This window comes from Uloborus diversus, chromosome 8 (assembly GCF_026930045.1).
Source record: "Uloborus diversus isolate 005 chromosome 8, Udiv.v.3.1, whole genome shotgun sequence".
NCBI lineage: Eukaryota > Metazoa > Arthropoda > Arachnida > Araneae > Uloboridae > Uloborus > Uloborus diversus.
Window position 1 is genome coordinate 139,617,637 of NC_072738.1, and position 16,067 is coordinate 139,633,703.

Below are 16,067 nucleotides of genomic sequence, written 5' to 3' on the forward strand. Positions count from 1 at the left end.
TATGTACCACCTGCTCTCTAAAGGTTAGTAGAAACTGGTGCAGATTGTGTTTCTAAATGGGAAATAGGAGCAGAGTCACTAAATACTAGAAGTAGCTTCACAATAATCAAATCAATCATATTCTGGCTTCTTTTTCACTGTTCTCAAACTCTTCGTTGTTTTCCCCGTGTTTGAATTCCATTTAACTTTTAAAATTTACATAAAATTTGAAAGAAGTAAGAAAGCTGAGTTCTCAAAAGGTCCGGTGCAAAATAAACCCTGTTGAAAAGATAAACTTTAGGCCTAAATGGAACTATGTAAAAGGGAACATAACCACGCATGAGAAATGCAAACAAGAGTGAGTGGAAACAGTGAAAATAATTTTAATGTGAAATATTCGAGCATCAAAGAATAAGTTAGTACAAAATTACATAGTTCTGGTAAAATTGTGCGACTTGTTTCTTTTTCCTCCTGCATATTGAAGATTCTGTCACTTTCTTTGGAACTCGTATAAAATAATCAAACTTTTACGAACATTGCATAAAGAGATAACAATAATAATAACTCCAGTTAACAAGGTGAAACAAAAACAAAACATGAACTTACAGTGGTGGTAAAAAAATTGCATCACTCGCGCCGCAAAAGAGAGGAATATCATCCCGACTGCATTCAACACAAAGTCAAGCATCCCGTATCCCAGATGATTTGGGGATGTATTTCTGATCAAGGAGTTGGTGGGCTTCACTTTGTGCAAGGAACAGTAAACGCTCAGGTGTATATTGGCATTTTGGAGGAGAAGTTGCTTCCTGCTATCCGGGATCACTTTACTTCAGTTCCAAACATCATTTTCCAGGATGATTCTGCTCCGTACCATAGGACAAAACTGGTAAGTAACAATTTAAAAACCTTTATCCTGCCATTAGACTTAAATTGACATGGGTTAAGTAATTTTTTTTCTCTAAACTCACACGCAGGTTCAGAAATGGAAAAATGAGCATGGGGTCAGCAGTTTGCCTTGGCCCGAAAACAGCCCCGATCTACATAAACGATTTTTTGACTCCTGCTGTTAAATGTTTATTTCATAAGTTTTGCAGAATTTCACATACCTTCATCGTTAATCGTTCGACCAAAACTTCTCACATAATCCCATTGTTGTGAAAATGTGAGGGTGATGCATTTTTTTTTACCAGCTCTGTATCTCTTGGAGGGGGGAAAACAGTACAAAAGAGTTGTCATGAAAAAATGTACATCATATTAAAGTAAATATATACAAAATATCACACATGTAAATCAGTTCTGATTCCTCTTGGGAGCAAGCATTTTATGCACTTTTATATCTGGACAATTTCTTATCAATGGAAGTTCTTGAGGAGTCAAGAAGATGAATTGCATGTTCTTTTTATTTTCAGCATTCTTGATCAGAAGATTCACACTCAACTGTCGATTGTCTGAATCCTGGATGAAAATGAAAATTAAACATAGGAGTTAAACACCTAAAAAATACTTAGTTAAATAATGCATATACATGCAGAGATATACATGGGGTTACTTTCAAGGCATGAATATTCACTTGACTTTTTAGCGGAGTAAAAATTTTTAATTTTAGAGGAGTGAAATATACGAAAACAGTGAAAGACCATATTGCTGTGTGCAGATAAAGGGCAGTAAATGTAAAATTCATTTTTTTTTTCATTTTTGTCATTTATTGTATGTTATTTTTATTGTACAAGCTCGCTTCATTGGTTTCCGCTGAAAAAAGGAAGGGAAAAAAAGTCTAATTCCAACATTTTCTTATTGTTAGTACTTAAATCCACCACACATTTCTTCAAATGTCTCGAAAACTCATTTCTGCATATATTGCTGTCTACTAGCACAAGGCAGCATAAGTGACCTATTCTATGAAAAAACTTTCTAAGGATTAAAGGGAAGATGAGAGGAAAAGAAAAGAATAACACAATTTTGATTTTTAACGTTTAGAATGCTCAATATTTTGTATTTAAAAAAAGAAAAAAAAAAAACAATTCTAATTCCCCCCCCCTTTTTTTGCAATTTAAATTTTCATTTAAAATACAAAACATAAAAGTACCCTTGACTAAATTTTTGAAGCATATTTCTGACTAGTGGTAACCGCATGGCTTTGCCCGTAATAGAAAAATTAAAAGGTCTTTTGGTTCGCCTGTATATTTACAAATAATGTATGGTGAATTTTCTCGCCAATTGGCTTGTACCCATGTTACTGTTCCACGTTATGATAATTTTTTAATTTACTCGTCCATCTTATGATAGTTTTGTTCTTAAAATTGGAATAGAAAAAGAACCACATCAAATTTTAGAAAAATTGCTTTGAGCTTCACACCTTCATGCTACAAACTAACTTTGTGAAAAATTTCATGAAAATCGGCCAAACGGTCTAGGCTCTATGCGCGTCACAGAGATCCAGACATCCTCTGGACATCCAGACAGAGAGGCTTTCAGCTTTATTATTAGTAAAGATTTTCAATGCATAAAACACACTTGTTGAAGTATTAAAATATCTTCGTTTAAGTATGATGAAAAATATTAAGAAAGGGGGGAGGTGGACTTTTGGTTTGGAAGGTTTTTGTCAAGGTCACCAAATTTTTGCGATAATATTTCAATACGGCACTGAGATGAGATGAATGACTATTTTAGTACTTAAGGTCATGTTTGGTCAGCACTTGGTGCTTTTGTTTATGATGGTTTTTTCAGGTATGTGCTCTGTAATCAATAATTGCATTACACTACACTGACAAAATAACCTAATGTGGGCATTAATTTTCACCATAATTTTCCAAATATGTCGGTTACCTGGGCCAATCAGAGTTCTGAATTCAGTGCTAGGATCTTGTGGGTAGCAAAGCGAGGCCTTTGTCTTGAGGGGTAAGTTTTGGAAAGGAGGAGGAGGGCAACAAATTCCTCCTTTTCTCTGTATTGTTTTTGTTAAAACTTGATATAAAACTAGAAAGGAGATGGGTAAGAGGCGGTGATTTCAAAATTGGATTGGGCTCGGATAAAAATTAAGATTAGGCACAGTCAAAATTAGCAGGAAAGTGAAGATACTCCTTTTGTTGATCCTGTACAGACAATTGGGATTTTGAAAAGGTTGTTAGTTTCTTTCTCTTTTTAAAAATTTAATACTGTAGAAGTTTTGCATTTTTGACTTTTTGAAAAAAAATGTAATTTGCAATGTCTACTATTTTTGTGCGATTTTTATCATTTCTTTGACCCATAATAAACAAATAATTCTTTTCGACGGAAATATTTTACTTTAAGAAACATTAAATGTTTAATTGTTAGTTTTTGAATAGTTAGTTCTGAGAATAATACAAAAAATTGAAGCTCAGTTTTGGACTTTATATTGGAATGAAGGAGTCAGTTTGGACACTTTAATAGACATTAAAATAACACTGCATCTATTGGAATAGGGAATGGGACTTCATGCATCAGTCCCTATAACGGAAGGGTCGCAGAAATAGGAGATTGTTCTATAGAGAATTGACTGTATTTGGAAAAGGAGCTCTTAAGTCTAGATAAGAAATAATATTAGGAAGACTACTGGTCTTCTTACTGGTCATTGCACCTTTAACCCCTTGAGGACCAGCGCTCGGAAAACGAAGCGCAGCTACGGGACCGAACTTTCTGAAATGGAACGCCACCATCGGCCCGAGCATTTATAGCAGTTAAGCCTAACTGAAGAAAAATATTCATATAAAATCAGCATCTCAAAATAATGGCTTAAAATTTTAATTTTGCTTAAACAATGTACTACTGATTACTAATTATTAATATAAAGACTATTACATTATTAGAAGGAAGTGAAATAAGTAGAATACTAAAACTTTAACCATGTGCACAAAATTAAATGAAATGTGCACAAAAACAAAGTTAAAGTTTGACATCGTGAGTGTGGAATCAAAGAAAAAGAAAAGTAGCAAAAAAATATGTTCCTTATGTAATTTTGATTAAAACAACTTAGGTCAACGAATTTAAACTAGTTATATTTCCCACGCGACAAGTCTCAAAACTGTTTCATAATTCACTCAAAAACATTCCCTTTCACTCACTTCGCTAACAATTTTTATTGCACTTTTCCATTCTCCAAATGAAAAAGAATAAATAAAGAAGAACAATATCAGAAAGGATTAAAAAATAATCATAAACTTCAGTGTCTCTTGAAATCATTCCTGTACTCTCATTGAACGGGGAATCCCAAAAGTCTGGAACACATACGCAAAAAAATTTTAACCTTCCTTCCCTCCTCCATAATTTATTCAGCTAGATGTATATCTCTTTCAATTACTCGTAAAAAAAAGAGAAGCAAAGATATAAACAAGAGCAATTGAGACCTCATAAATCATATGCGCAGAGCAGTGATTCACTGTTGTTTACATAAAAAAAATCTATCCCATTGAGAGGCCCAAATAAGAAACTAAAGTGTGTACATGAAGGTCAAATACCATGTGACTCGAATATGATCAATGTTATAGCCATTTAGCGGCATCTATGATCATTTAAATATTCAATTCAATCGTTCCATTTCGAGAAAGCGTATACGTGACGCTGGGACGTCAGCGTCGATCAGAGCGCGTAGCGGAGAAGTGACGCTGGGCTGATAGGAGAGGAATCGTTGCGTAGCGTCCGCATGACGCTGGGTGCGAACGGGTTAAGTGTCAGGTAATGATCCAACCTGTAGTGGTCTCTTTCATGAGAAAATTTACTCACATCCTGTGTGATTGCAAAGTGTTTTCTTCCAACTTGTTTGAACACCTTGGTCGTAATTTGCTCAAACCATAGGAGAATGTTCATTACATTCCTATTATGTGTTCGCCGAATTTTGCTTCAGCGACAGGTCTGTTTTAGGACTTCTGTTCGGGGAGTAGTTGCAGTGGTTTGCGTGGTTGAGCCCATATCCTTTATTTCATTTCATATAACTACGAAAACTTGTGCTCAGTAGTGGAATATGGGCAATAACCACTTTCAGTGAGGCCTGGACTGACAGGATTATTTTGAAATTACATCTAAGCAAAAAATTTTGGCAGCTAAATAAAAAGGTAGGTGCCAATATTGCTTAACTGTTACTCTAATTTTGAACGGGAACAATATTTCCCCTTTGCTGGCCAGGAAAAAGTAATTAAATTGTGTAGTATTAGAAACTTTTATCATCAAAAGTCTCCCAAAAAGTAGTCAAAGTGAAGAACCAATAAGAACACACTCAAAATTGTTTGTTAATCAGTTACTTTTTAGTGCAAGTTAAAATCCTTCTTTTTTAAGCAATATAATAGTTTCTACAATATTTTTTTGAAATCCAAAGCGTAAAGTCATTTTAAAAATGGCCAATTCACTCACAGAGTGGATGAATTTTAATTAAAACAAAAGTTTCAATCATTTTTAGGATACCCCCCTCCAAACCAAAAGATCATCCTAATTTTGATTATAAAGGCGTCAAACTATACAACAATCTTTCAGTATAACACGAAAAATAAAATTCTTTTTTATAAAAATTAGATGATGCATATCATTCAACATTTAGTACATAAAAGTATTTTTAAATATATAAATTTTGAAAAAAATAAGAAATAAAAGCAATATCTAATAAAAGAATATTAACAGAGCACAAAATTTGCAAATGATGGCGTACTCGTTTTGCAATTGAAGAAACTTCTTTCTCCATCAAAAGAAGAGCATAACAATGAAATAACAGCTGACAAAAGCAACTTCGTTTAAAAAAAAAAAAAAAAAGGTTCCTTGTTAAGACCAAAACATATGTAGGCAATCTCTCTCTCTCATTTGCATATCTTGCACAACATTATCACAATAATTTGAGCCAGAGCTGAGAAACAGTTATTAGTAAATTAGTTAATAAGTCATACATTTGCAGCTTAATGATGTGAACTTACCATAAATACATCGTATTCATCCAGAATTCTGAAAGGCATCTCAATACGGTCCCATAAGGCAAGAAGAAAGGCAATGGTGACATAAGATCGTTCCCCACCACTCAAATTTGAAGTTTGCTGCTTATTGGCACTTTTACCTCCTATTTTGTCAGGTTTGGCCTGAAATTCAAGACATAGCAATAAATACAGAGAATATGAAGTAATAACTAGTTTTTAAATAACTAGAGGGCTCTGCCAACTGCTCGCTAACACTCACCAACCATCGAGCAATCTTATTTGATTCGCAAAAATTTAAATCGTCAATTAAAAAGAAACAGATTAAAAACACATTATGAGCTCCCTTTGGATCAAAAGCACACCTTCCCGGGGTTTCAAAATAACTTGTACCAACTTGCAGAGCTGTAAGGGCTAAGGGGCTCCTGAGCATTGCAAAACTGCAGTTTTGTGCGTTTGAAAAGTAGCTTTCATATTCGTGGTCTGAAGTAATATATTTTTCGCTTTAGCTTGGGGTTTGAATTGAGTTGAGCCTAAGATTTTCCGTTAAAACCGAAACCCTTAACGTTTGTGAATAAGAAAAAAGAAACATGCAAATCGAAAAGACGTTAACTATTTCAACGTCAAATAAAATATCAATAATTTTAACTTTATTTTTAACGGTTTGTAACTTTTTTCCTTTGGAGATAGAAGCTTAATTTTCTGACCATAGGTTGAGTTAGATCTGGAGTAAAAAAAAGGCACTCTTTCCAGTGGTGTCAAAAAGGAAACTGTGAGACAATTCCTTCGTTTTTTACTGATAGATTTAATGAAGAAAGTAGTGCCTAAATTTTTGCTAAGCCTAAAAAAGTTCGAGCTATAAATGCAAATAACTCCTGCCGTATTTAAGTTAAAGCATTGAAACGAATTGCGTAGAACGCAAAAAATTCTACCCTTTCCAAAGATATATAATATCAATATATGCAAGTAATTTTTCACTCGAATTTTAAAAAATAAAACCCCAGGTGCACACCCCCGGGGCTCAAAGCAATTTCGTACAAAATTTTGAAGGCTGTAGGTGCTATGGGGTCTCCTGGGCGCAGGCCCGCCACAGATTTCCTTCCGGAAATTCTTTGAAACCTTACTTTTATTTATTATAAAGAGATTAAGAAAAAGAAAAGTTTACTTTTTTACTACTTTATCCTTTTTGCAGATATTTTTCAAGTTTTTAAAAACATATTTTTCATTATCAAATATTCGCAAAAATATTCTATGATGTAGGAAAAAAAAATCACATCAACATGAAAATAAGCATCAAGCACATTTATCTGCTTCATACATGCAACAAGTTTGTGATATAGATTGTTACTGAAAAATGTATCACATGGGTCAATTCATCTAATTTTATGTAGTATTTTAGAAATATACTGTTTGATCAGTAGCATTCTTTTGACATCTATATTGATTATAGCCACAACATGAAAAATGCTGTAAAGCAATTTTTATTGTTTTTTTACTTTTAACCTTTGATTCTATGGAATTTAACCAAGGCTTTAAAAAAAAGAAAGAAAAAGGATCAGGCAGACCGTCTCCCTTCTTGCAAACCTTCATCAAAATTCTTTTCGTAGTCAAAAATGAAATTGTACAACTTAAAACATTTTCGCTCAAATCTATTTCTTAGTAGCCCAATAATTTTAACTATTTGGTGTTGAAGCACGTATGGTGCTGTACCTTAATTGTTGAAATAATGTCAACAAGTCAAATTTCAAAAATAAAAAATAAAATAAAATAAAAATAAATAAAAAGCTTTTCAAAAATCTACAAACTTTTGAATTTCTAAAGTAACAGCTAATGCAGGCATTTAAACAGTTAAATTTTGCAGAAAGTACACTGCAAACAGAGATATTGCTAGGATTCTTTCAAGGCCTTAAAATACCTTTTGCCAGTTTTAGATGAGATGAATACATAGAGAGACAAAATTCATTTTGAAATATATGAAAATAGTGAAGACCATAAAATCAATTCCATAAATAAACTAACTTTCTGAAGATGAATTGAAGATAGCAGATAGCAGGAAAGAAGAGATGTGTACTATGCTGATTATTAACATTTTGAATGCCTCACAGTTTGAATTTATAAAAATAACAAAACATTCAAATATGGAAGATTATACTTTGAGAGTCCCATTTTTCCTATTTTTTACAATATTAAATTTTAATTAAAAATAGAAAGCATGAAAATATGCTTGACTAATCTTTTCAGTAACAAAATGTACCTTAGTTCTGATTTGATTAAAATGCGTAAAGGTAGACAAAAATATTTTTACTGGAGGAAGCAGATAGAGAAAGCCTTGGCTTGCATCAGCCTGTAGTGCTGCTGAAGAAGAACATTTCTTTTTCAATAAAAAAATAACATTTCTTAGCTTTGAAAGATCTCACAAATTTTCTATTTGCAAGCTTCAAGCTAGTTGAAATAAGTAATATATACCTCATTTGGAAGAAGAGTGCCACAATATGAAGAATTGAAATTTTGCAGGAGAAGCGTTTGAAGTTGAACTCTTTAGGCAATTTACATTAAGAAAAGTAAGCTTGTTGTGCTCTCCACTGGTTAATATTAGAACAAAAAATCAGAAATTATTTTCCAAAGAAGATAACGTCCTTTGAAGGCCTTTAAGCAAAAAATAAAGAAAATCAAAATTTTCGTATTGTGGAACTTTTTCCAAAACGAGCGCCATGTCATATTTCATAATGATACAAATATGATGCTACCTACTGCTGCTTTTGAAATAAGATATTTATTGGCATTACAAAATTCAAAAGTACCTACAGGAATGGAGTAGCACTTGTAGCCGCTCTTTAGAAATTCTGTAACATTTCCTGTAACAGGTGAATTACGGAAGCATGTTGAAAATGATAAAATGCAAAAGAATACTTAACAAAATACTCTCTTTCAAATAGTTCTTATTTTGAAGAGAAAAAATCCAGTTATAAAATGTTATTAGAAAACTTTGCTCCAGAACAAAAGAAATTTTCCATGATTTCAGGATAAAGTTTCATTTACAGTAGTGGGCAACTTAAGATATTTTTGTGGTCACATGTTGATTTAAGATGTACTTATTCTGCTATCAACTGGACTAATACAATATGTAAGAACTTTTATTGTAAAAGGGCAACTTCACAAGTAAATGACTGACATTCTTAAAGCAAAACTATGAGTATTTTGCATCATAAAACTATGAGTATTATGCAAAACATACATGATTCAAAGCAAGGCCGTATCCAGAATTTTTTTCGAGGGGGGGGGCGGTTTTGCCCACTGCCCAAACACACATACATATATAGTATATGTATACACACATAAAAATATTTAACATATCAGTAAAAGTTTTAAACTCGCTTACAGAGCCGGATTTAGACTTGACGGGGCACTGAGCTATTGCAGGTAAGTTTTTCCTTTTGCTGTCCGGACATTTTTGTCGTTGGTGAAACAGACCATTTCCCCCCTTATGTGTCTTTTTCACAGCTCTCATGTTTTTGACTTATTTTTTAATGCTTCCACTGCTTTTATTTTTGTTTTAATTTCTTATTTTTTAAATTCACCTTGTAGTGGGAAGGATAACAAGAGAGTGGTCCTTTAAGTGGGATGAAGACTGTCCATTCTTTAAGGGGATTTCTCCCCCGGGAAAATTTTTGAAAATAGATATAAAAATCTGTGTTTCGAGGCCTTATATGGGGTAATCAAGACTAAAAAAATATAAAGAAAAATAGGCAAACAAAACTTTTTAAAAGTTAAGCATTCATTTGCAAGATCAATCAAAATAAAAATTGCTGACAAATGGTTCACATTTTAATCGACAGAGAGGAAAAGCGTGGGAGGAGAAAAGGGAAGCACATCGTCACTTGCTCATATCAACTTTTAATGTAGTTTGTTTTTGTCCATTTCTACAACATACCCTCCCCTCATTTCATCAAATGCCCTCTAGTTGAAAGTGTTCAAAATGCTTTAAAAGAAATGGTGTAAAGATTCAGAAAATAAGTAACGAAAGAGGCACATTCTGGCCATTCAGACAAGTCATACTTTATATTCTTGATAAGAGGCAAAATTGAAGTATTCTTCAAGGAATTTCAATGTTTCTCAAAACAAACATTTTTTTCCTTGAATTACAAGTAATGCAGTAAATAAAATAGAGTAGAGTAAGTGTTAAATCTTTTTTTTCTCATACTTAAGATACAACGGGTATGCAGTAGAAGTAAGATAAATTGTATTTTTTATGCAAGGATGTATCAAGGAGCTGTATTTGGCACATCTTGGTAACCAGATACTAGCCTAATTGGGAAAATAGGGCTCGGTCCTTGGGGATTCCCTGGCTTTGAATCAGCATAGTGTAAGTTTTATATGAGTTTTGGGAGGAAGAGGGCAGGTATACCAAACTGACAAGGGGCCTGTCTTGGCCCTTGACGGCCATGAGTTGAATTGGGAAAGAGAGCAGGAAGTCCTAATGAGTGTAATCACAAGTACCTTTGTAGTTAATGAGAACTAGAATTTCTTTTTCTGTATTTCTTCAAATTTTCACTCCATTAATAGTTGCAGAATTAAGAGTATAAAAACTTTGTTATTTTCCTTTTCCGACATTAGTAAGTAAAAAAAAAAAAACTTCTTTTGTTTTAAGTTACAAAACATTTTGGGTTTCCGAAAGAGGGAGGGGGGGGCAGGCCCCCCTCTGGAGATGGCCCATATTGTAATATATATATATTACAATAATGTTCCGATTTCAAAAAGTTCTAATTTAAAAATTGCTGATCAGAAAGACTTGATATTTGAGGCCACGGGAATTTGTTTGGAGATGGAAAAACATAGTTCTAAAATGTGCCAATAGATGGCACAATCAGGGTTCAAATGTCTGTTGTGGAGGTACAGTGAAACCTGTGTATAACGTTAAACTGTCTATAACAATCTTTTTTTTTTGGCCCCAGCAAAATGTCAGCTTGAATAATCAAACTGTCTATAATGATAACCTGTCTATTACGATATTTTTTTTAAGTCCCAACAGTGTTGTTGTAGACTGGTTTTGCTGTATGCTAATTACTAAGACATGGCATGCCCATTAAACCCTAACAATCAGCAGTTAAACTAAAAGCTGGTGTGGAACATGTCGGTTTGAGTTTCCAGTAACCAGTTGGTGGCAGAACAAGGCAGAGAACATATGGAACAGATAATACAGTAAACTCCTGATTATCCGTGGAATTAGGTGGCACAGTAACTGATGAGAAACAAAGTCACGGATAATTCACAAATTAAGTAAAAAGAAGGCTTGAGTAGGTAATAGTTTAAACAATCAATAACACTCAAATGCCTTCAAACAATAGCTAAGACGATAACAGTGCATCTAAAAGCTAAAAGAGGAATGCTCTTTATTGCAAACAGATTACACACATATGTGAGCACATCGTGTAAGCAAATTACCTACAACTGAGCAAGTTAGGTTATGCCAAAAACTCATTGGGGAGGGCAGAAGAATTTTTTGAAGACTTGTTCGGTCACTCATTTACGCACTTAAGAAGTACAGATCTAAAAATAAGTGTCTAGGGTAGATCCAAAATTCAGGGTAAATAGTGTAGTTCTAAAGCCAAAAGTAGTGTACATCTAAAAATTTGATGTCATTAGAGAGGAGGAAAAAGAAAAAGATAGGGATATCTAAAAATAGATTTTATCTGCATTCAGTTACAGTGCATTTATCTGCATTCAGTTAGTCATTGCCGAACCTCCACCCCATTTTAGAAGGATAGAAAGACGGCGGATAATCAAGAGTTAACCGTACGTAACTCATTCGTAAGGTACTTGGTTTCTTAAGCTAATCTTTTCTCTTCGCTATCAGTCTTTGTTGGAAAATCTGATACTTTTAACCCCTTCAGTCGGAATTATGAAATATTGGACCAAAAATGTTGGTATTTGGTACACAGTGTACTATGGTAAAGGGAGACAAAATTTTGAGTTCGTAGGAGAAAAATTAAAAGAGTTATGGCACGTCCAATATTCCGGACTTATATTTTTGAAATAAGTATTTCATATACAAAAACGATAAAATACCGAACAAACTTCATTATAAAATGTTCTACAAACAATTATAAAACATAATGTAAGTGTTTGAAACGATTAATTATAGATTATATGTTTTTAAGAAAATCAGAAAAAAAACCCCTCGCTTTTCAGATGAAAATCCATGGTTGGAAAAATGAGCCACTCTCTATCTCTCAATCCTTATATGTCAGTGTTGTCAATCCCAAAACGAAAAATTATTTCACAGATTATAATAAGTAGACTGTAAAGAGTCAACTACAAAAAAAAAAATCAACTAATTAAATCAATTATTAAATGATTAGAAGTTGTTTAAAGTGTATGTCCGGTATACCGGACACCAGGTCTGAAGGGGTTAAAGTGAATTTGCATCGGAAGAACAATACAAACCTCAATTTTCAGCGTCTTATTCTCAAACGAAATAACAAGGTTTCCAATGAATTTATTTTCTTTCAGCATTGTTACGAAACTCAATGTGAGGTTCAGCTTAGTATAGTTACAGATGTCTCTCATCTTCTTCAATCGAATTTCACACATACTTTTCATAGTCTAGGAAGAGGTGAAAAAGAGGTAAGCACAATATCATTCAATTAATATGGAAAGAAAAAAAGAGAGCAAACATTAAAACACTGAAATCTAATGACTTTTTAGCAGGACCCAACTGAAGAGAGGTTCCCAATTTTATTTAATTTTAATCATTGCAACAGTAAAAACATTTACTTTTTAGCAAATGATTATAGAATCAAGGGGTTGATATTGCTTAGTTTCAAAAATCTGTGTAACATTTGGTGCAGTTCTGTCTAATGCAAATTGTGCATTGTGTTTCAATATTACTCAAACATTTAAAAGTTTTCAATGCTATATTTTTTTTACTAATCATTGATGATCATGATTAGGTAACTAAGTAATTTTTGATACACGATTAGCTAATAGCTTTGTTTTGTGACTAAGTAATGATTATGTCACACAATCATTGTACTTATCTTTAACCCTTGGAAAACCCTATTTTATCTCTGAGGGGCTTATTACCCCCAGATTGAGAACTCGTGGACTACAGCAAGGCTGAGCCTTGGGGCAAACATAACTTTGGAGCTCCCTCCGAATTTATAACATAAGAGTTTACATATAAATATAAATAACCTTGTTGGAAACTAGGGGCTTGACCTTGAGGAGGCCCAGATTGGAATTGGAGTAGTGCAAGTTTGATAAGTTTTCTGAGGGGAGGGGGGAGCTCCAACTAAACCAGCAAAAATTTACGAGCGAAAAAGGTTAGAGATCTCTGCTTTAGAACTAAAAAATTCATGACCTATTGCTAGTCCCCATTGATTTTTGTGCATTTTTTTTTTTTTTTTTGCTGAAGATCATGATTTTCCATGACAAACTTTTACAGTGTTTGCGCTCAACTATATGTAACCTAGGTCCGAGGGACCCATTAATGAAATAAATTTGGGTCCTTAGGTGGAAAAAATGAGTCCCTTAAATTTTAAACAGAAAATCTTAGCGTATAAATTAATAATGTAAAATATTTATGCTTGGGGGAAAAAAAGGTATGAAATAAAATTAATTGGTTAATTTTGCTCTAATTTTATGTAATTATCATTGTAAAATTATTTTCAAATAATACACTTGCAAGACTTAGTTACGTGAGAAACTATTTGGTCAGTTACACAATGAGATTAATTCAAAATTTAGCTTCGTAAAATAAAAAACGAGTGCCTCTGATTCATCAAGCAAAAAGCACTCCCTTAATCTTTGTTTTCCTGGAAATTTTTTCTAAGTAAAAAAACGAACAGCCCGACAATTATCATTGGCAATTACATAATAATAAAAAAAAATAATTTAAAAAAATCGCAAGCGAATGAACTCAACGCAAAAATCGCGATTGCAAAAATGAAACATTTTTCCTATGAGTGTGAAAATTGCTCATTTGCAATCTTAAATCAGTATATTTGACTTTATTTTGACTCGTTCAAAATACCTGTTTTGGCTTTTGTGCTATTTTTAAAATTGCGCCAGTTTCAAAATGGCGCGATCGATTAATACCAGACTTTTGCAAGTCCAAATAAAAATAGCCCATCAGAAAGAGATGAATTACAAGGAAAAGAACAAAGTTAAAATGCTTTTGTATATAATTCAAGTATTCATAAGCAATTTAACAAGAAAAATGTGAAGTTTTGAACTTTGTGTTTAGCGCGATCAGGGAAAATGTTTGCCATTTTTTTTCTGCCCTCCTTTTGTTGGGGATGCAAAATAATGATTTTCAAAAGTGATTCTGGTTATTTGAATGCAAAATAACTATATTTTTATTGCACAGTTGTCTTATTTTAATCCTGAAGATTGCATTGAAACCACTCTTACTTTTAGTCTTTATTGCTGTTTTTAGGAATTTTCTCAAGATAAAAGTTGAGGGAGAGCTTATTCTTAGAATACAGTACAACGGGCTATTTATGAACTTGCAATATTTTGCTCTCTGAGCTCTGCCCAGGAAGTCACTGTAGGCTCCAGTCTTATCACTAAAATTCCATTGACTGATCAACAATAGGGGGGTGTTTGAATAGCTGATAAAGAGATAGGGTCATTTAGATCCCTCTCTGTTGATTCTCCTGGTCACTGAGGCTTAAAAGCATTTACTAAATAGATCTTTAGCATTTTCTCCAATTTTTTTTTCTGGTTCTTATCTTTTAGATTTTGTGGGTCCCTGGGACCCGATTTTTCGCGGAAGTTGCGTCCCTTTCCCGCGAATTTGCGTAAAAAACTCGCTATAGCGCGTACACGCAAACCCTGCTTTTATCATGGTCAAAATCCATAACTTTCATAGTGCAATATAAGGCTCTAGACTAGGAATTCTGAATGGTAGCCACCAGCTATCCTATTCACAAAAAAATGATGGCCACTTTTGCAATTTTGATAGTCATTTTTTTAAAGTATGCATACAGCGCAAAAAGTAAATAACCTACTCTTTGTTGGTAACATTAACAACAAATTACAAGATTATGATACTCTACAAAAACAACAAAAAAAGTTTTACTGAATATATTTTTTAATACAAAAATATGCATAGAACAAAAGGAAATATTTTAAAACTTTTAAAACATATACAAATGTAGGCCATTATAGATAGATGAAAGCAAATGTAAGAACTTGTATCAGCTTTGATATAATTGTTAGTTAGATATTTATGTTGTCTGTCACGATAATTTTTCAGGGAATTTGGAATTGCAAAAGATCATAAACGAAACAATGAACCTTTTAACAAAAAAAAAAACAAAAAAAATTGCAAATCTTAAAAACGGACTATTTTTAATAACTTCAGGAATCATTGATTTTCTTACTTCAATCAAAAATATTCGATCTGAAATGAATAAAGAAAAAAATATACATATTAGTACCAAATCAAGGTAATGCCTTTTAGACTCCAGAGAAGAGCTCAAATAGGATTAGAAGCTCATTGTCATCATGCAACATTATTTTTATTAAAAATGAAAAACATGATCGTCATTTTTGGTGACTGGGACCTGATTTTTTGGTAGCCAATTTGAACCAAGTGGTCACCCATTGCGGACTGGCGACTGCTAATCTAGAGCTTTAGTGCATGTATACCTTGAAAATAACTTATGACTGGTAATGTTATAAAAATATGAATTAAAAAAGTATTCATTACAAAACACATACTGTTTTATCAGGCATGATTTAAGACAACAATAGTATAAATTGATTCATAAAAAAAGAGAAAATTAATTTGAATTCTTAAACTTTGAATTCAAATTATGTTTTTCGCAATCACAAACTGCGACAGGACCGTACTCATTGGAGTAATTGTTTCTAGAAACGGCTCCTGTTCCCTCAAGTCTGCCCCTCCTCCTGGGCGGTTACGTGTGCATAGTTGTGTGTGTGCAGGCATGTGTGTGTAGACGTGCGTGTGTGTAGACGTGCGTGTGTGTAGACGTGGATGTGTGTAGACGTGCGTGTGTGTAGACGTGTGTGTGTGTAGGACATGGATAGCTCAGGACCGGGGGGCAGCCGCGGCTACAGAGAACGGCGGGCGGTGGTGCTGCAGAGGCCCCTGGTCCAAGCTGAAAAAGGAACCAGATGCCAAAGACGTTCAAGTGAGGACAATAAGCAATC

At 33.4% G+C, this 16,067-nt stretch overlaps 1 protein-coding gene across 1 annotated transcript in view; it reads right to left on the reverse strand.

Annotated features, from left to right (window-relative positions):
• Positions 1 to 350: 350 nt before the first annotated feature.
• Positions 351 to 16,067, reverse strand: part of LOC129227721 (structural maintenance of chromosomes protein 6-like) — a 64,548-nt gene continuing 48,831 nt past the window's right edge. The window contains exons 16-18 of the mRNA XM_054862324.1: positions 12,333 to 12,491; positions 5,895 to 6,053; positions 351 to 1,434 (exon numbers count right to left, since the gene is read on the reverse strand). Coding sequence (XP_054718299.1) covers positions 1,270 to 1,434; positions 5,895 to 6,053; positions 12,333 to 12,491 — 483 coding nt within the window. The 3' untranslated portion in view covers positions 351 to 1,269. The remainder of the gene's footprint in view (positions 1,435 to 5,894; positions 6,054 to 12,332; positions 12,492 to 16,067) is intronic.